Source organism: Ursus americanus, chromosome 25 (genome assembly GCF_024610735.1).
Source record: "Ursus americanus isolate L20-20 chromosome 25, mUrsAme1.1.p, whole genome shotgun sequence".
NCBI classification, from domain to species: Eukaryota; Metazoa; Chordata; class Mammalia; order Carnivora; family Ursidae; genus Ursus; species Ursus americanus.
The window spans coordinates 15,168,959-15,190,593 of NC_142151.1; the positions used below are offsets into that span (position 1 = coordinate 15,168,959).

The 21,635-nt window shown below is 39.3% G+C and overlaps 1 protein-coding gene across 1 annotated transcript in view; it reads right to left on the reverse strand.

Moving 5' to 3' along the window:
• The window catches only part of GUCY2C (guanylate cyclase 2C), a 70,677-nt gene that overhangs the window by 27,080 nt on the left and 21,962 nt on the right, over nucleotides 1-21,635 (reverse strand). Inside the window, exons 9-15 of the mRNA XM_045781467.2 lie at nucleotides 17,372-17,457; nucleotides 15,121-15,232; nucleotides 9,195-9,276; nucleotides 5,974-6,079; nucleotides 2,799-2,861; nucleotides 2,158-2,229; nucleotides 1,624-1,728 (exon numbers count right to left, since the gene is read on the reverse strand). Of these exons, the coding sequence (XP_045637423.2) occupies nucleotides 1,624-1,728; nucleotides 2,158-2,229; nucleotides 2,799-2,861; nucleotides 5,974-6,079; nucleotides 9,195-9,276; nucleotides 15,121-15,232; nucleotides 17,372-17,457 (626 nt within the window). The remainder of the gene's footprint in view (nucleotides 1-1,623; nucleotides 1,729-2,157; nucleotides 2,230-2,798; nucleotides 2,862-5,973; nucleotides 6,080-9,194; nucleotides 9,277-15,120; nucleotides 15,233-17,371; nucleotides 17,458-21,635) is intronic.

Here is a 21,635-nt window from a genome sequence, read left to right on the forward strand (position 1 = left end):
GCCATCTGGATATCTTCTTTTGAAAAATGTCTATTCATGTCTTCTGCCCATTTTTAAACTGGATTATTTGTTTTTTGGGTGTTGAGTTTTATAAGTTCTTTATAGATTTGGATACTAGCCCTTTATCAGAGATGTCATTTGCAAATACCTTCTCCCATTCCATAGGTTGCCTTTGAGTTTTGCTGCTTGTTTCTTTTGCTGTGCAGAAGCTTTTTATTTTGATGAAGTCCCAATAGTTTATTTTTGCTTTTGTTTCCCTTGCCTCAGGAGATGTGTCTATTAAGAAGTTACTGGGGCCAATGTCAAAGCTTTTATGTTTTATATTAAAAAAAACAACCTCATGAAAGCACTTTAAAATTCTATCTTTTTAATAATGATTAAACTTTGTAAGTTTCCTTTCCTTAGGCCATAGTTGTTCTTCTAAATTTTGCATTGAATAGATTATTTTTTTTAAGAGAAAATAGCATTTAGGGCTATTCTTTTTTTCCTTGAGGATAGGTTTGAGTTTATGCCACACATTTTGAAAGCTACTCTTCTTTTTTTAATTGAAGCTTATTTAAAAAAATTCTAAGTGATTAATTTAAAAATTTTATTATTTAAAAATTGTATTGTATTGTGAATATTTGGACCTCTTTGAAGTTGCTGCTGCCCTGATTCTTAGTATTTTGGCTTTGTTGTAGGGAGGACAATGAGGTTATTTTTCAGAAACTTAAGAAACGGGACCTGAATGTAGCCCAAAGACAGTGACCACACATCCTTACTTGCTCGGACCCAGCTGCAGTTTCTATCTGCTATGCCAACAAAATTGCTATAGGACCCCTTTCCTTCTCAAAGTATCCTCATAATAACTATATGGTCACCCTACCCCAAAGTATTTAAAAGGCTGAAAGCTCTTGTAACATATGCCCGGAAAATGCTCAAGGTGAGGTGCAAATATTTCAATGCTCTTTGATGCAATTATCCTGGATTCCTGCCCATTTCCCCATTCTAGTCCTGTTTCTGCTTGAAACCCGACTTTGTTTCTTGTATGAAAACGGTTCTCATATATGCGTGCCCTTCTGAACTACCCAATGATTTCATATTCCTCGCTTGAAGCTTTGTTCTTCCCAAGAACTTGGTTCAGCCCTGTCTTACTTTCTCTTTCTGCTTTGGACTTGCTCAGCCAGAAGGCCTGACCACATCTGGCAACTCCTGGGCCATCCTCAACCTCCCAAAGGAGAGAAGGGTAGGAATTTAGACTGTAGCAGAACCAGGACCTATGGACAGTTCTCCAGTGCTTATTTGGTTAAGGTTGACTATCCATTTTTCTCTTAATGCAAGAGCAAGTATGCAAGTAAAATAAAATGAATTTAGAGGTGATCACTCACTTTCCCACATCTGTTCTCTGGCTTTTCAAGTCTACACTCCTATTTTTTGCTTTTTTTTTTTTTTTTTTTGGTAAAGATGTAATAAGACTTGTTGACAAAATCTAAGTGACCCAGCTGGGAAGCATGCGGACTGTGCCACTTTTCCCTGATAGTTCTCTGATATTATTTCACTGGGTAAATGTTCAACATTTCTACTAAATATTTTTCCCCGTGTGTCTGGCCAGTTAGGAAATTGGAAATGATCACGGTTCCTTACCCGGAGGGACCCTCTCTCGCAGTATTCGATCACCCCAAAGATCATGGTATCAAGCTTCACTGTGCCGTAGAACTTGGTGAGGTTGTAATAGTCAATCTGAAGCAACTAAGATAACATGTTGAGTTATGTAAAGCAAGTCAGCCCCAGAGCAGTGCCACAGTAAAAATTAATACACTAATAAAACATGTCATGCTTTAGGTCTTTGGGAAGACCTACTGTTCCTGATACATTGCAATCCAGTACATTCCTTACTGACACTACATCTTCAACAGTTTTCCTTTTATCACCAACGAGGGCCATTTTCAAGGACATGCTAATAGATTTCTAGTATGTTTTACACCATCAAACACCACTCTTCAACTTCTGTTGGTAGAATTTTCAACAAAGAGAAGTAGAGTCTCCCATTTCTTGGTCTGAGGACTTTTTTTTGGTGTCCACCCCCAATAACATCGGGATCCGCCAGGGACTTCAGTGCTCAGGGAGGATGGAGTGAAGTTATTTCTCATTTAAGGATTTCAAGTAAGAGACACATACCTTGTTCAATTCTATCTTCTGTTTCTCCGTGAAATTGCCATCGTTGTGCTTGAGATCCTTTAGAATCACTCGCTGCAAAGAGCATTTGAATTAAGGAGATAATGTCGCAGCATGACCACTTATGTGCATATTATAATAATTTGGTGTGTGTCTATCTTTCCTGTGTACTGTAAGCTCTTGAAAGCAGTGACACAATTTTATTGATATTTATATCCCAGGTGCCTAGTACCTGGCATAGGCTCAGGTTTGAATGTTTCTTTAAGAATGACTAAATGAGAAGGGAGGGCCCGGGGAGGAAAGAAGATCCAAAACCCCTGTGTGGGATTGTCGTATTCCCACTGCAGTAAGCCACAATATCATTCTAGGGTGGCTTGGACTGCTCTGAACTCTTTCATTTCTCCTTTTCCTTCCTATTCTCCCCTGCTCTTAAAAATTCTATTTGTCCTTCAATTTGTCCAGGATTGTGAGTTTTGTAAGCTGTGAAGCAGAGCCATGCCCATCCCTGTGAAAAGCTCCAGGAACAGCCCCTGGGGTCAGCCTGCACCATTGCACAGTCAGCATCAGGAGCCAGGGCAACGATGGGCAGAAGGCCTGGAACATAGCCTGACTGAGAGTTCAGAGAAGCAGAGGAGACTAGTCACCTTTTTGTCGTATTTGCACTGTCGGAGTCTCTGAATTGTATCTCGTCTCTTGTCATCGTCGATCTAGCACAAGAAAAGGCTAATTATTATAGACACTTCATACTTGTCCCATGTACTATGAAGGCAGACAGCCTCTGCCAGCTGGGCGTATCTGTTGGTTCACAGCATGGGGCAGGCTCCTGGCAAAACTGTGACCATGGTCTTGTGTTTCCCTGTCACTACTCACTTTCCCTCTCCACTAGGGTCTTTTTTCCAGATGTCCACCTCTCATGCTTACCTCTGGGTCTTCCTCCCTCTTCTTCCCTTCTTAAGGGAAGGCCTATGTCAGCCAGGGATTCCTGTGCTTCCTCCTCTCCTGGCCCATTCTGCTGGGAATCACTGCCTGTAGCTAGAGACAGGTGCTCCGAGGGGAGCCTGTTGTGCACTTGAGTTGCAAACCCACACCACAGGGTCCAATTAGCAATGCAAGTGAGGACACTGGGTGGGTGTCCAAGGGGGGGACAGCCCCATCAGCCCTGGATTCAACCTAGAGTTGCCAGATTGTCTGATTTGTCAAAAGAAGCTGGTAATATGGATTTTCCTATGCCATTCCAAAATCTTTATATTTGGTGATTAATTTTAAAAGATGTTAAATATTGACTGAAACACCACACACACACACACACACACACACACACACACACACACACACACACTGAGCCCTGCAGGCTAAATATGGCACTTGGTCTGCCAGACTTCTGGTCTCAAGGCAGAAAAAAGATTGAGAACTATTGCCTCTTTTAATTTGGTTCTCATAGAAACCTGTGATGTATTATAATATTGGTTAAAACTTACCTCATAGGACCTTTTGAAATGTGAGCGAAATAAACTATATCAAATTCCAAGCATGATGCCTGGCACAATGCAGATTAATAAATGTCAGATGTCTTCTCTTCCTCTTCTCATTTACTAATGGGCCACATACGGGTTAAATGACACCGTCACATACGGGTATGCCAAAATCTGAGCTTGCTGCCTTGTCTCATATTCTTTTTACTGAGCCCTCGATTAGGTCATTTAAGCTATTTGAACCTCAGTACTTCTTCTGGGAAATTCTAACTGACAGGGGTACTGGGCATCAAATGCAATAAAGTTTGTGAACTTTTCTTGCAAATATAAGTGTTTTATCCTTAAACAAGTTATCTTCGTCTTCATTATTTTCATCTGTTACTCATCCCTTTGACCTTCCTGACTTCTCTCCTTGTCTGGCTGCTTTGGTTTTCTGCCCCTTTCTGTCCTAGTACAGGGATGTACTCCTTCTCATCCCGTCCCTTGGTCTTGTTTCCTTATCTCTGCCTTCAGCGCACATCCGGGACTTGCACCATTTCCTGTCTGCTGGGCCGGCATTTCCCCCTCTGGCCGACTTTGGCTGACCTCCTTGGGCTTTCTCCCCACTCCACCTGACTCACAGGGCCGGAGGGCCTCTCCTGACACCTAGTCCTTGGCCACCTGCTTCCCAGCCTGCCTGAAACTCAGCGTGACCATGATCCCCCATGCCCCGAATCACCTCTCTGTTCCCTCCTTTAAGCTTACTGTCCCAAAGACTTAGTCCTTAGCAGGTGAGTGGCTAATCTGATGAATTAATGCATAAAAATTCTGAAATGTCTGATGAGGGATGGATGGTTTATATTTCTAGGAATATTTACATTTCAAGAAAACGGAGACACAGTATTTTAGGCTTCATCAAAAAGAACAAATATGAAGTGTGGGGTTTGCGGCAGTGGGGGAGGCTTGTGAGGAGCGGAGGCATGGCTGGATGTGTGCAGAGGTGGGCCACGTGGGAGTTCGTACCGGTGTCATACCAGAGGTGGAGACGCACTCACTCCTTCTAGAGGTCTCCTCCCCCCCCTTCCTGGGGTACTGCCAATTAGTCATTTGGATCCAAAAATTCTCCCTTGGGAAGTCCAATAGTCTTATGGTCATTTGTACCTTTCTGTGAATTACTGCAAGATGGATTTTACCCTGACACTTGACTGAGATAAGAGTGGTCTTTGCAAATAGAAGTTTTATGTGTGAGGTTCCCAATGCCACAGGAAGGTCAGTCAGAGCAGGAGCATTGCTGGAAACAAGGGAGACCTAGTCCTTGTACAGCATGAGGGGATCCTAGCTCTTTGCAACAGGCAGGAGTTGGGTGGCATGCCAAGAGCTGGTAGGGTGGCTCTAAGAACACACCTGACCCAGGCTGCAATTTTACTTTTGCTGATTTTAGGCAGGGAGGCATCTCAAGTCATATTATCCTATCGACTTGGCCCTAGGCTGAGGAACCCCACTAATCCCGTCATGTGGAGGTTCTGGGTCTCCCTCATCTCTTAATGTGCTTTGGTATAAAAACTCTGTAAGAATATGGTGACTAGTAGGTTTTAGGATCTTAGACTTCACAGTTAGACAGACTAGGTTCAAACTGTGACCATGTTCCTGGAGTTCTAGTCCTGTTACCTCAGGCTCGGGGGAAGATGAAATGGGTCAATGCCTCTGGCACGTGAGAAGTGCTCAGTAAGCCTCAGTTCTTATTATTTGCAGGAATCCTACTCATAAGCCGTGTGTGACCCCGCACTGTTTCCTAATCCCACATCCTTTCGTTTCCTCATCAGCAAAGTTATGATGAAGTTTAACTCGTGAGCTCCTTGTGGCGAGCACTGCAGGTGAGATGATTGGGCTCTAGCCTTGGCTGCACCGAAGGGGAGTGATTATTACTTGCTGCTGTTGTATGTCCTGGCTGAGGGAGAATGCAGGCAAACGTCAGCAGAGGCCTCTTTCTTCAGCGATGAGCAATAAGCCATACATTCTTAGCATGGGCAGAGCTTAGCCAAGGCTTAGGGGAGCTCAAATGCTCTACCCTGTTCTACATTGCTTCCATGGCAAATGCACACCATATGCATTTCCCTTCTGGGTCAGAGGCAAAGAATGAGTAACACACCAAATCTCAGCCTCCACTGAAGAGTTCATTGGATCAACCAGCTGACATTTAGGGCACCGGAGGATTAATGGAAAGACGGGAAGCTGAGAATTAGAAAATGTCTAGGTTTTAGATTCTCAAGCAAAGGATCCCTGCTTGGCCCATTTCTTACCAGTCTTGTCAAAAACCTGGCAAGTTGCACCAGCCCTCGCATTCTTCAACAGGTGATGTTCGCCTTACCTTCAGGCTAATATGGTTGGTCTCATTGGTCTCCAGAGGAAAGATATTTTCAGGAGGAATGTGCGACCATTTTTTCTGACGAAGTTCATATTCTTTTTTATATTTTCTGTGAAAGGGATAGAACTGGTCAGTAGGTTAACATTCATGCTTCTGAACATAAAAGAAATTTAGAACCCTGACATTCTCAGGTAAATATGTAGTGAGAGATCTTAGCCCAATGGTGAGACTCCATGTTCTCCAAACTGGTGAATGCTGGCCATTAGGTCAGCTGTAAGGATTTCTGATGGTGGTCTATCTTTTGCTTTCTTTCTTTCCTTCTTCCCCCCCTCCTTCCTTTCCTTCCTTCCTTCCTTCCTTCCTTCCTTCCTTCCTTCCTCCCTCCCTCCCTCCCTCCCTCCCTCCCTCCCTCCCTCCCTTCCTCCCTTCCTTCCTTCCTTCCTTCCTTCCTTCCTTCCTTCCTTCCTTCCCTTTCATTTTCTCAGGTCCTTCACAAAGGCAGCCCTCCACTATTATAAAGAATCTGAACTGATGACATGGAAAGAGTAAGGAAAAAACAGACACAATTCAAAACTGGTAAGCTCGAAAAGCAAATATGTTAATTTCTAAGCCACCAGAGAATATACCAGATTCCTCAACAAGCCAGTTCTTATGCATTTGTGCCTTTGAGAAATATGTGTATAAAGAAAATAGAAAAGCACAGAGAAAATGTGTATTTCAGCATTCAAAATGTCAATTTTTTAAGTGTTTCCCCAGATAGTACAGATAAAGCAGAATTCTTGGGTTATTGGAAACACTTACAACTTTGCAGATATTGTCAGATTGTTTCCCAAAGTGGTTATACCATTTATACCTTCCCAGCATGAGGATTCCTGTTTCTTCTGGATTCCTAACACTTGGTACTATTACACTTCTTCTTCTTCTCCTTCTTCTTTTTTTTTTACCATTATGATGTATGTGAGTTGGTCTTTATTGTTTTGTGTTCCTTTTTTTTATTAGACAGATTCAATATCTTTTCAAATACTTTCTAGCTATTTTATTGAATATATAGTTATATATTCCTTCATAATTTTGCCCATATGTCATAATTTACATTAGTTCCTTATATATCCTGCAAAACAGATCTTTTGTCCTTTTGAGTTGCAAATACTTTCTTCTAGTTTACTGCTTATTTTAACTTTGTTGTATAGAACATTTAGTTTTTCTTATGGCCATATTTATTTCGTTTCTTCTATGACTTTTATCTTAACTGAGAAATAGTTTCCTACTTGAGTTCATAAAGTCCTTTTCTATTAATTTCTTCTAAATTTTGAAGGTTGAGTTTCACATTTAAGTCTTTATTCCATTTATAATCCGTATGGAATCAACTTGGCTTGTAATGTCACCTCTAGCATATTCCAAATTCTCATGCTTGCTGTGTCTGGTTCTAGAATCTGAATTTTTCCATTATTGTCCTGGAGTTTATCTTTGCTTGTAGTTATTTGAAAAACTTCTTCTTTTTTTTTTTTTTAAGATTTTATTTATTTATTTGACAGAGAGAGAGACAGCCAGGGAGAGAGGGAACACAAGCAGGGGGAGTGGGAGAGGAAGAAGCAGGCTCATAGCAGAGGAGCTTGATGTGGGGCTCAATCCCAGAACTCTGGGATCACGCCCTGAGCCGAAGGCAGACGCTTAACGACTGAGCCACCCAGGCGCCCCTAACAAACTTCTACTCACCTTCTTAGGTCATTCGTGATGCCCTTCTTAATGGATCCTAAACAGAAATGACTATTTTCTTCTTATGCTTCCACCTAACTCTGAGTATTCCTCTATTAAATACATATAAAATGCTATATTATTGACCAATGATTATCCTAGGACCTGGGGCAAGGAAGGCTTGTAGCCTTAAAGGCTCTCATCTCTGCATTCCAAGAGACTCTTGGGACCCAAGAGAGCCAGGTGTCATTCATATTGAATCAGAGGATGCCATAAATCATTCACTACTTTCCTTGTATAAGCAGTTGTAATGGAAAACTATAAGAATCACATCTGTCTACCAGATCTCCTTGTGGACACACCATTGCTCTGGCCATTCAGAAGCCCTTTCTCTGCCTGTTTCCACCTGTTATTGTCTCTTACCTTTGATACCCCCCTATCTTAAGCTGACACTCACTTGGACTTGGTTTCTGAAGGACAACAGCCACATCTGTGACCTTGCTGTTGACTGGCTTTATTCTCCACAAATTTTGGTTTCTGATTATCTTCAACTAAATGGCCATCATACACCGTCTATGTGTACATACAGCTCACATTTGGGGTAACGCAGGGTTACAGGAGTCAAGTTCTGCCTTCAGACTGAACAGAACATTCTACTTTCTTTCCTGGAGAAAACTTTAACTGACATACAGCAGACAGGACTCTCTCATGAGAAAGTACAGTGCCACACAGATCAAAGTGTGTGATACAAAGAGAAAAAGTGTTGTCTGGTTCAGTTAGTAAATGGGGGTGATCCTGACAAATAATAGGATGGAAATTTTATGTGTTTAACATACACAGATTAGCATAGTGTGGTATTCACTCATTCATTTATATTTTCAACAAATATTTCTGAGTGGACGCTATGTCTCTAACACTGTGCTGGGCACTTCATCTGTCCAAATGGAGTAGAACAACCATGGTCAGATGGTCAGAAGGCTTGAGTGCTAGTTTTGGCCCTACAACTACCTGGTGATGTGACTCCAGACAAGCCATTTGGTTTTCTGGGTCTCTTTCTCCATGCTAAAATGGGAGGTTTGAAGTAAATTATTTCTAAAGACTCTTCTAGCCAAACACTATATAATATAGAGATTGAAATTTCCTGCAAAATACCAATAACACAGCAGGAGAGCTGTTTCCACCTATAGGATGCCTATTATATGGTAGTCACTATCCACACCTTATTTCAAGTTCTCGCAACAGTTCAGATGAGGGTCCTGAAGTTAAGTAACTTGTAATAATGCACTAAAAACCACACAACTAGTAAGTCCCAGAACTAAGATAGTAATGAGTTCGGCTGTCTCAAACTGATCCATTCAATACTGTTCTGCTCTCGATGTAGTCTTTGGTGCAGAATGCCTTCATGATCTTAGATCTGTCTAGACATCTGCTTGTGAATGTTCATTATCATTGATGACATCAGACTTCTCCCTCTCCCCTCCCCGCTCTCTAGATGATGAGCACAGCAAGACAAAGGGGGTGGTAGGTACCTCAGCACCAGAAGAGCAATGAGCAGGAGCAGAACCACAGCTCCTGTGAGGGTGAAGACTGCAATCAACAGGACTTGAGGGCCTGTGGCAGAAAAGATAGTGAAAAATGCATGAGTAAGGACCTTTGTAAAAGAATAAAAACATTTCAAAGATTCTAGTTGTATAATCTAATTTGAAGAAGGGAAAAGGAGCGACCTTTTAAAAAACTTTTATCTTTTATTAATCTCTTCATTGGGCCTTTATCTGTGGTCTCTGAGGAACACTGCCTGGAATGTGCCAGGGGTAGTGGTTTAATTTCGGTGGTCCTTAGAGTCTGCACACCACGTTTCTTATGGGAATCACCAATTGTTAGGAGAACATAAAATAGTTTCTAGTATGCAAATAATTTTGGTGGGAAACCCACCTGATGTCCTTGACCAATATACCTAAGGAGGATTCATAGAGGAAGAAAGAGTCAACTATTTTTTTAAAGATTTTATTTACTTATTTGGGAGAGACACAGAGAGAGAACAAGCAGGGGGGAGGGAGGAAGACAAGCAGACTCCCACACAGGGCTCGATCTCACAATCCTGAGATCATGACCTGGGCTGAAATCAAGAGCCTGACACTTAACCGAATTAGCTACCCAGGGCCCCAGAGTCAACTATTTTTTAATACCAAGCACAATCAGAGGAAAAGCCAGTCATTGTGGAATATTAAATGACAGTGTTGCCGTCTGGTCCTTCCCTAGTGCTACCAGGTTATTGACGGAAGTCAATGAAGGAGGTAAGTAATTTTATTAATTAGAGCACATGTAGGTAGGTGGAGTTGTAAAGATGAAGGAATTTAAAAGACTGACAGAAGGGTAAATGGAATTCAGGAAAATGTGGATCCAACCCAAGGAAGAGTTGATGCAGAAACTGAACGTGCAGAGGAACAAACCTAGACTGAGGGCAACAACGATAGTAAAACTGCACAAAAAAGTCATGGTTCATTTATGCCACAATGGATTCCGATGAGAATAGGAAGTTAGGGAATTCAAGAAGGAAAAATGGAATGGATTCTAAGCAACAGAGTGCTATTTTGCTTTATATAAATAATAATAAAGAAAATGTTCACTAATTTTCAACTTGTAGAATCAACTTACAGGTAAATGACAGAGAGCTTCATATGGTTACCAAATAAATATTATCAGCTATGACAAATTGAAGAAAAATACAGGAGAATCTGGGAGGTAGGAAGGAGGTAGTAGGAAGGATGGAGACAGTAACATCTTCATCTTACCAAGTTGTGAAGCAAGAAGGTTTTGTTTTGCTTTGTTTAATGTTTTATTTATTTATTTAAAGGAGAGAGAGAGAGAGAGAATGAGTGGGGGGAGAGGGGCGGAGGGAAAGGGAGAAGCAGACTCCTCTCTAAGCAGGAAGCCCAGTGGGGGGCTTGATCACAGGACCCTGGGACATGACCTGAGCTGAAGAAAGACATTCAATAGACTGAGCCACCCAGATGCCCCATGAAGTTTTTTATATAGTTGATAGAACAATATCGGAAGCTTATACATATTAATTAAAATTACAAAGTCACCCAATAAATGTAGTGACAAGAAAGATATAACAATATTGAGAAAAGGTTAGGAAAAAGTAGGGCTAGTGAAGATTAATTAAATCTTTTATCCATATAAGAAATAAACAGATAACACCCAAACCTTATGAATCAAGAAATAGATGCATATTATTTAGAAATATGCAACAAACTAAAGCAGAAGTGACTGAGAGACCAGAGCTGATAGAGGTGGGACCAGGCACACTCATGTTCCATCAGGAATATTTTTACTATTGGATTTTAATATCACATGCATGAATTTTCTTCACTAAAAATGTCTGCCTGCTTTCTATAAGAAGTGACTTTGAAGGATTTATGCTTTGCTAACAGAGGACTTTGCCTCTGCTTGTTATCTTGTTTTCTGCTAAGGGGAAACTTTCAACAGTGCAAATGTGAGCTCCAGATTTCTGTTCTCATCAGGACAGAAATAGATTAGTACCTTGGATTTGGATGGGTATATCTGATGGTGTCAATTCTGTTTATTACTGTGATCATGACTCCCATCACCCTGCCGCCATTGCCATTACCACCAGTCAATAGGAGAGATGTAATTCTACTCATCAGTCTACTGAAATGACACATCCCCATCCCCGAGACTAGAGCATGAATTGAAGGGACTAGGGGGACTTCTGTTGCTGGGTCCTCCCTCATCTCAATTTCTGTCTACCTTGCACAGCATGAACATCTAAAAATACTAAATATACTTATGATATTTAAATATGCTGTATACTATTTAAATATAGCAGTTGTTAATTCAACATACTTTTCAGTTTTGCTTGAGTGAGTCAAGTCCCAGTATTACATTAGTTCAAAGGTTAAGCTTCTGCTGCCTTCTGGTGGCTGCTGTGGTTATCACATTCTATTTATTTATTTATTTATTTATTTATTTATTTATTTATTTAAAGATTTTATTTATTTATTCGACAGAGACAGAGATAGCCAGCGAGAGAGGGAACACAAGCAGGGGGAGTGGGAGAGGAAGAAGCAGGCTCATAGCAGAAGAGCCTGATGTGGGGCTTGATCCCATAACGCCGGGATCACGCCCTGAGCCGAAGGCAGACGCTTAACCGCTGTGCCACCCAGGCGCCCCATCACATTCTATTTAATTAGATTCACAGTGATGGTAGAATGAGTTTATAACCCCAGGTCATATGCTATGATAGTTGGAAAGAATATTGGAATCAGTTAACAAATCTCCTGATCTGAAGAAGGAAGAAATTCACACTTAGAGAAGTAAATTGACTAAAATTAACACAGTGTGGGTAAGTGCTGAGTAGAAACAGATTTAGAGTTATCTCATTGTCCTTCCTTTCTTCCTTTCTTCCTTCATCCCTTCCAAGGCACTTTGTTGGGCAGATGTGAATAAAGAGTAGACCCCAAACCACCATGAGATACCACTTCACACCAGTGAGAATGGCTAAAATTAACAAGTCAGGAAACAACAAATGTTGGCGAGGTTGTGGAGAAAGGGGAGCCCTCTTACACTGTTGGTGGGAATCCAAGCTGGTGAAGCCACTCTGGAAAACAGTATGGAGATTCCTCAAAAAGTTAAAAATAGAGCTACCCTACAAGCCAGCAATTGCACTACCACGTATTTACCCCAAAGATACAAACATAGTGATCCAAAGGGGCACCTGTACCCCAATGTCCACAATAGCCAAACTGGAAAGAGCCCAGATGTCCCTCAACAGATGAATGGATAAAGAAGATGTGGTATATATACACAATGGAATATTACCCAACAATCAAAAAGGATGAAGTCTTACCATTTACATTGACATGGATGGGACTGGAGGGTTTTATGCTGAGTGAAGTAAGTCATCAGAGAAACACAATTATGTGGTTTCACTCATATGTGGAATATAATAAACAGCGAAGAGGATCATTGGGGAAGGGAGGGAAAACTGAATGGGATGAAATCAGAGAGGGAGAAAACCATGAGAGACTCCTAACTACAGGAAACAAACAGGGTTGTTGGAAGGGAGGTGGGTGAGAGGATGGGGTACCTGGGTAATAGGCGTTAAGGAGGGCATGTGATGTGATGAGCACTGGGTGTTACATGCAACTGATGAATTACTGAACTCTACATCTGAAAGTAATGACGTATGTTGGCTAAGTGAATTTAAATAAAAAAAATAGACTCTACACTTAAACAGTGTATGGTTTTAAAAAATGTGTAAACTTATAAGTATAAAACAAATTCTATGCTAGAAGTCCGGTGGGATGTAGGCAAGATCAGTAGCCTCCTGTGATGCTAAGAAAAAGCCTAGACAAATGAAATTCAAGTTAAATGTTGAAGATGAGTGGCTGTTTACCAGTCGTATGGGGGAGTGACATATTTTAATCCGAGGTAGTAGCATCACTAAGGACACAAGGGCATGAAGTTGCAAGACCCCCCCACTCCCTTTTTTTTAAGGAAGTAGGTGGAAATTGAGGGAATGGGGAAGGGATTTCAGGTAAGAAGAAAGATAAGGCTGGAGAAGTAGGAAGATCATGGACATTTTGTGCTATAATCAGTCATTTGAACTTTATGGGTAAAGGGGAGCTGCCAATTGAGCGTTAGCAATAGTGTAACAATATGACTGGATCCATGCTTTCATTCTGGTGCCACGTTGGTTGGACTGGAGGTGGACAGGAAGCAGGACTGAAGCAGGAAGTCAGGTGGATGTTATTGTAACCCAGGAGGCAGATGATGATGGCGTGGATGAGGAACGGGAACAAATGTGCATTGTCTGTCGCTGTGTCCCAGGTGCTAAGAACACTGCCTGGCACTAGTAAATCTTTGTAGCATAAATGAAACGACAGTGATGGTGTTAAACATGCTGTTACTTAGGGGGCAGTTGTGTACCCAGATAAAAGTCCCGATGAATATCTTATTTGTATACTATTTGAAAGATTGAGTTACTTTATTTATAAAGTTTAAAATTAAATGTAGGAGAAGTTGAGTAATGAAAAGCTCTGGCTAACCGAATTTTCTGTTTTAATGAGGATGAAGTGAAGTTCTTGGAATGATACAATGTCCCTGTAATATGAATAATATAATATTAATATTTAATGTGATCTCTTTTAGGTAAAAAGTAATTTTTGAGAAGTTGAGCATTTTACAAAGCACAGATTCTTCTACTGAATAAGAAAACACCTAAAAACTCTTAAATATATATATACATTTTTAAGATTATTTATTTATTTATTTATTTATTTATTTATTTATTTATTTATTTATTCGACAGAGATAGAGACAGCCAGCGAGAGAGGGAACACAAGCAGGGGGAGTGGGAGAGGAAGAAGCAGGCTCATAGCAGAGGAGCCTGACGTGGGACTCGATCCCATCACACCGGGATCACGCCCTGAGCCGAAGGCAGACGCTCAACCGCTGTGCCACCCAGGCGCCCCGAAACTCTTAAATATATTAAAAATACAAACTAACATTGTCACTGAGGGCTATAATTAAGGGAAAAGAAAAAACAAGCGTAATTCAAAAAGTTACAAAAGAAAGAAGTAGAGAATTGCAGAGATCCATGAGAAAAGAGATACAGTTCAAAAATAAGCTTGGTTTAAACCTAGGAAGCTCGCAGATGGTTCTAGAGATAATTAAAAAAAAAAAAGCCTGCTGATGAAAAGAAATCAACTTTTAAAAAGCAATGAGAGTACTGCTTTTCTTTTTCAAGATTGCTTTGGATATTGGGGGTCTTTTGTGGTTCCATACAAATTTTAAGATTGTTTGGTCTAGCTCTGTGAAAAATGCTATTCGTATTTTGATAGGGATTGCATTAAATGTGTAGATTGCTTTGGGTAATATGGAAATTTTAGCAATATTTGTTTTCCTATACATGAGCACGAATGTCTTTTCATTTCTTTGTGTCATCTTCAATTTCTTTCATTAGCGTTTTACAGTTTTCAGGGTACAGGTCTTTCACCTCTTGGGTTAGGTTTCTTCCTAGGTATATTATGACTTCTTGTGTTCCTTGCTGAAATATGTATACTTTGAGCTCATTGCAATAAAATGGAATAAGTGGCATTAAGAATACACGTCTCTGTGTTCACTTTGCCAATTGTCAAACTTAATTTTCTATAGGATAATTTTTGTCAGTGGGTAGGTAGGGCACATATTAAAGAGAGGTACGGCTAAATTAGAATAGGGATATTTTCAGCATTTAATCAGAACTGTAATATCATTCGTTAGGCAGGGAAGTAAATTCCGCATTTTACAACCTGGCAAATCTAATTCAGACAACAAACAAAACAAATGAAAACATAAAAATGCAGGCTAATTGCATAAACCATTGAATGTACTTCCCTTACCTGAAAAGAACTGTACGGAAACCAAACTCACTAGAGGATATCTTACCCTGGCCTGGGATATCACTAGGAAGTCTGTGGTTCATCCAGATGAACATGGGGTTGTCAACCTCTGGGGTAGTCTTATTTACATGGGTGTCATACTTTAAGAGAACCTTGTACTGTGTCAGGGCATGAAAGAGAAGAAGGATGAACAGAAAAAGACATTTTAGAACGACTTCTGATGAAATTGTCCTGCCCAATGACATTTGAATGTCATAGTAACAATTCTCAGTGAAGCCGGGTAACGTTGAGCAGCCTGGAGCTAGCTAGTTAGCGTCCATTTACAGGTTCACAGCACGAAAGTAGATTGAAGCTCCAGGTGGGTCAATTCTTTTTGTTTCTCTATGATCATTTGCTACTTCATGCTCATACCAGTAACTCCTACCCAACATAGGTTCTTTGGGTCTTTAGAGAACTAGTTCGAGTCTCTCATATTACAAAAATGTTAAAATAGAAACCAAAAGAAATTAAATGGTTAGCTCCAAGTCACATGACAAGTGAAGTACCAAAGTTTTCCACAATATTAAGTTGCTATTGAAGATAGTATCTCGAGAAGATGCACTACAGCTAAAATCCCTTCATTATCCCTGTTGATACACGTCAAGGGGCTCTGAAATAATTCACATTTAAATTCTGTCAATTACATAATTTTCAAATCCCTTCCATCCTTTTGCTCTAATGTGCTGTCTTGCACAAGATACTAGTTAGGTTTCTAAGATAAAAGTTTTCTTTTTCAAGCAATCTGCTGGTGGGATATATATAAGGATATATTATCCTTATATTACTGCTGCAGATAACAACCATCTTTCTAAATTCAACACCGTTCCGTCAAAACTTTCTGGACTAAAGTTTTACATCTTTAGAAATATACTTTTAACTTGAGTGCATGGTCTATAATTGCATAGACTGAGGGTAGTAAATATCCTAATATTAGGGGACAGTACCTTAACACTCTATTGAGACTTCCTCTGGATATAGAATAACTTATATATATCCCTGTGGGGTGTTTTGAGAATTAATCTCTGGTTTCCCTATATATACGTATTATAGAGCACAACTGATGGCATTCGATTATTAAAAAATTCAACTAGTTTTGTCTTTATTGAAAAATTCAGCTAGCTTTTCCTTCAGAGAGAATAAGTGCACAGAATATTTTTCATATTGAAGAGCAATTATGAGGCTGATGTCGGATCTTCCCATATGTATTTGCTTCTCTCCAAAAGCATCATCCCAGGTACAAATAACTTGGAGAGGAGTACAGTTCTCTTTATATAGTTACTATAATAACCGGAGCATTGATGAGACTTTATTTTAAGGTATTCCCATGAAGTGTATGTGAAATACAGCCTTATATTCAAGGTTTTTATAGTAACTGAAAACTATGGCATACTTCTCTGAAATGCTGCCCCCATATTTCTGGTTTAACTTTCTCAATCTGGACATAGAGCTTTCCACATTTCATTACAGATCTCTTTTTAGAAAAAGAGGTAATATATACACTAAATATATGACTTAAAGATGTCATAATGATCATATTGGAAAATCACATGAAAAACTGAGTAACTTTTTCTCTTAGATTCCTAGTTATGTCAGGACACAACATCTTAAAGAGAAAAACTTTCTACTGACCATTTGGTTGGCAGAACAGTGGCTTTCATAGTTTGTGATGGGCATAAGACAGGTGTTTCATTTTTAAATTAAATGCTGATCAGCCATCAACTATTTGCCATATAAGAGGCTAAGCACTGGAGGCATAGAGAAGTAAGACCCACTCCCTTTCTTTAAAGAACCCATATGTAGGCGAGGAGAAAAGAGATAAATAACATGAATAAAAGCATGACATTATAGGACTGTTTCTATGTGTCAGAAAGATTGCACAATTAATGATTTTCATGAGTGCAGATGGAGAGAATAGTGAATGTTTCATTGAAATTTTTAGCTGTGAAAATGAATAAACAATTCTTAGGAGAGGACTGTCATCCTCTCGTTAGTATCTCATCAATAGTCTGGTCTTTATATTAATGTATTCTGGGTGGGTGTTTTATATACAGCCAATAGAGTGTGGACATTCTGAATAAAGTAGGGGTCAAAATGCTTAAAGAATACAGTCCTAAATAGGTCATAATTGTGAATCTGAAATAAATAACTTGCAGATTTTAAACACAACTTCTCTAATTCCTTTGCTATCACTCGCCTTGTAGTTATCCTTCCTCACCTAGTCACTTCACCCCAAGTTCCTGATAAGAAGTCAGACATACTTTGTTGGTTTCCACAGAAGTATACAGAAGCACCATAGTGTTGTCAATATCCCCACAGTCGTCCAAAGTCACAGGACCTGCATGCCCTAGGGCAGAATCAAAAAGAGTTAGAGGTTATTATTGACTTTTTGACTGAAAAACCAGTTAGATCCTTACAGAGGGTATAAAATAGGTTCTAATTGCTCAATTTTACTGAAAAATTATCTTAATGGGCTAATCAGAGGGAATATCCATTGGCTCTTGGCCCTGAGATCTCTGATGGATATTTTTAAGAGAGAAGCTATTTGGTATTTAGTTAGAAGGGAAATTTTTTGCATTGCAGTTAGGATGAAAATGTAATCAGCCAACTGAATCTAATTATTAGTGAAAAGGTTTTGCTGAGGGGGCACCTGGGTGGCGCAGTCCTTAAGCGTCTGCCTTTGGCTCAGGGCGTGATCCCAGCGTTCTGGGATCGAGCCCCACATCAGGCTCCTCTGCTAGGAGCCTGCTTCTTCCTCTCCCACTCCCCCTGCTTGTGTTCCCTCTCTCGCTGGCTGTCTCTCTCTGTCAAATAAATAAATAAAATCTTTAAAAAAAAAAGGTTTTGCTGAGAATATTTATTAAACTAGTAAAAATTCCCCATTTACCATGTGGTTTCTAGGATTAGTAGATTCAAATTATTAGATTTCAAATATCTAGTTTTCAACAAAAATATCACAAGACAGACAAAGAAACAGGAAAGTGTTGCCCAATCAAAAGAAAAAAGGAATAAACCAACAGAAGCTATCCCTGAAAAAGACCTGATGGTGAATCTAATAGACAAAGGCTTTAAAAGAGCTGTCCTAAAGATGCTCAAAGAACTAAAGGAAGAGATAAAGTCAGAAAAGTGATATATGAACAAAAGGGAAATATCAATAAAGAAATGGAAAACCTAAAAAGGAAACCAAGAGGAAATTCTAGAACCGAAAAATACAATAGCTGAAACGAAAAATTCACTAGGGAGATTCAAAGGCAGATATGAGCAGAAGAAAGAATCACTGAACTTGAAGGTAGGACAATGGAAATTATCAAGTGTGAGGAACAGAAAACAAAGTGAAGTGAGCAGAGCCTGTGTAACACCATTAAACAGACCACCATATGCACTGCGGAAGTCCCAGAAGAGAAGAAAAAGAGAGAGAGGGGTAGAGAGAATATCTGAAGAAATAATGGCCAAAAATTCTCAAATTTGAAGAAATACATGGATATAAATATCCAAGAAATTCAATAAACTCCAATAGGATGAATTCAAAAAGATTCACACTGAGAGACATTCTAATCAAATTGTCAAAAGACAGATATCAAAAAGAATGACATCTTGCCATTTTGCAGCAATGTGGGTGGAACTAGAGGGTATTATGTTAAGTGAAATAAGTCAGTCAGAGAAAGACAAATACCATATGATTTCACTCATATGTGGAATTTATGAAACAAAACAGATGAACATTGGGAAAGGGAAGGAAAAATAAAATAAGATGAAAACAGAGAGGGAGTCAAACCATAAGAGACTCTTAACTATAAGGAACACACTGAGGGTTGCTGGAGGGGAGGTGGGAGGAGTGATGGGGTAACTGGGTGATGGGCATTAAGGAGGGCACTTGAGATAATGAGCACTGGGTGTTACATGCAACTGACGAATCACTGAATTCCACCTCTGAAATTAATAATACACTATATGTTAATTAAATTGAATTTAAGTAAAAAATTTTAAAAAACACAGAATTTTGAAAGCAGCCAGACCGAAATGATTCATCATATTCAAGAGATACTCAATAAGATTTTTAGCAGACTTCTCATTAGAAGTTTTAGAGGTTTTAGAGGCCAGAAGGCAGTGGGGTGATATACTCAAAATGCCAAAAGAAACAGTTTCATCCAAGAATTCTTTACCCAGTGAATCTGTTTGTCAAACGTGAGGGGAAAAGTAAGACATTCCAAGATAAACAAAAGCTGAGAGAGATTGTAACCACCAGAACTTGCCCTGCAAGAAATGCTAAAGGTAATTGTCTTTCTCTGCTTGGCTTATTTCACTTAGCATTATCTCCTCCAGTCCCGTCCATGTTGCTGCAAATGTTGGGTAATCGTTCTTTCTGATTGCTGAGTAATATTCCATTGTATATATGGATCACATCTTCTTAATCCAGTCATCTGTTGAAGGGCATCTCGGCTCCTTCCACAATTTAGCTATTGTGGATAATGCTGCTATGAACATTGGGGTGCACATGGCCCTTCCCTTCACAATGTCTCTATCTTTGGGGTAAATACCCAGTAGTGCAATTGCTGGATCATAGGGTAGCTCTATTTTTAACTTTTTAAGGGGCCTCCACACTGTTTTCCAAAGTGGTTGTACCAACTTGCATTCCCACCAACAGTCTAAGAGGGATCCCCTTTCTTCACATCCTCTCCAACATATAGTTTCACTCACTTATGGAACATAAGAAATAGCAGGAAGATTGGTAGGAGAAGGAAGGGAAGAATGAAGGGGGATAAACAGAAGGGGGAATGAACCATGAGAGACTATGGACTCTGGGAAACAAACTGAGGGCTTCAGAGGGGACGGGGGTGGGGGACTGGGATAGGCCAGTGATGGGTATTAAGGAGGACACGTATTGCATGGTGCACTGGGTGTTATATGCAAATAATGAATCATGGAACACTACATCAAAAACTAAGGATGTACTGTATGGTGACTAACATAACAATAAAAAATTATTATTAAAAAAAAAAGAAATGCTAAAGGTAGTCCTGTAGGTTGAAGTGAAAGGACACTGGACAATAACTTGAAGCCATATGAAGAAATAAAGATCTCAGTAAAGACAAATACATGGGCAGTTATAACATCTAGCATTAATATAACAATGGTGTGTAATTCCACTTTTTGTTTTCTACATGATTTAAGGGATGAATGAGTTTATAAAAACTAGTCCAAAAACTAGCATTTTTGTAACTTTGGTTTGTAACTCTACATTTTGTTTTTGACATAATTTAAGAGACTAATGTTTAGGGCACCTGGGTGGCTCAGTTGGTTAAGCATCTGCCTTTGGTTCAGGTCATGATCCCAGGGTCCTGGCCTGCTGCTCTCCCTGCTTGTGGTCTCTCTCTCTCTCAAATAAATAAATAAAATCTTTTTTTAAAAAAAGAGACTAATGTTTAAAATATCATTAGTTTATGTTTTTGGACACACACGTATAAAGATGTAATAATTTTGCATCAATTTGCGTCAATGTCTCAAAGAGGTGGGTATAGAAGTATTAAAGAAGTAGAGTTTTTGGATATTATTGAAGTTAAACTGTATAAAGTCAAATTAGAATGTAATAGCCGTAGGGTGTTAACTATATATCCACAGTGACTACAAAGAAAATAGTCAAAGAATATAAACAAAACAATAAGACAGGGATTCAAGCATTTCACTACAAAATAAATCAACTACACACAAAAGAAGCCAATAAACATACAAATCAGAGCCAAAAAATCTGTAAGACAATAGACAACAACGAGCAAAATGATAAAAGTAAATCTCCCCTATCAGTAATTACTTTAAATATAAAATAGATTAAATTCTCCAATCAAGGATAGAGATTAGGAGATTGTATTTTAAAAAATGATTCTATATGATATCTATATGAGATTCACTTTAGATTCAAACACAAATAGGTTGAAAGAGAAAGGATGGAAAAGGATATTCTATGCAAATAGTAACAAAGAGAGTGACTGAAAGAGAGCAGTATATTGCCTATGCTAATATCAGACAAAATAGACTTTATTTTTTTTAAAGATTTACTTATTTATTTTAGAAAGAGAGAGCTCATGTGCAAGTAGGGGGAGGGACAGAGGGAAAGAATCTTCAAGCAGACCCTCTGCTGAGCATGGAGCCTGCTGTGGCGCTCAATCTCACAACTCATGAGATCGGGACCTTAGAAGAAATCAAGAGTTGGACACTTAACCAACTGAGTCACCTAGGCACCCCCAAAATAGACTTTAAATAAAAAAATTTACAAGAGAGAAAGGGAACTATATATTAATAAAAGTGTGAATACACCAAGAAGATATAACAATTATAAACATTTATGCACCTAATAACAGACTACCAAAATATCTGAAGCAAAAATTGATAGAATTGAACAGAGAAATGGACAGTTCTACAATAATAGTTGAACTTTTCCATATGCTACTTTCAATAATGGAGAGAATAAAAAGACAGAAGATAAGTAAGGAAATAGAGGACTTGAACAATATATCAACTAGATCTAAC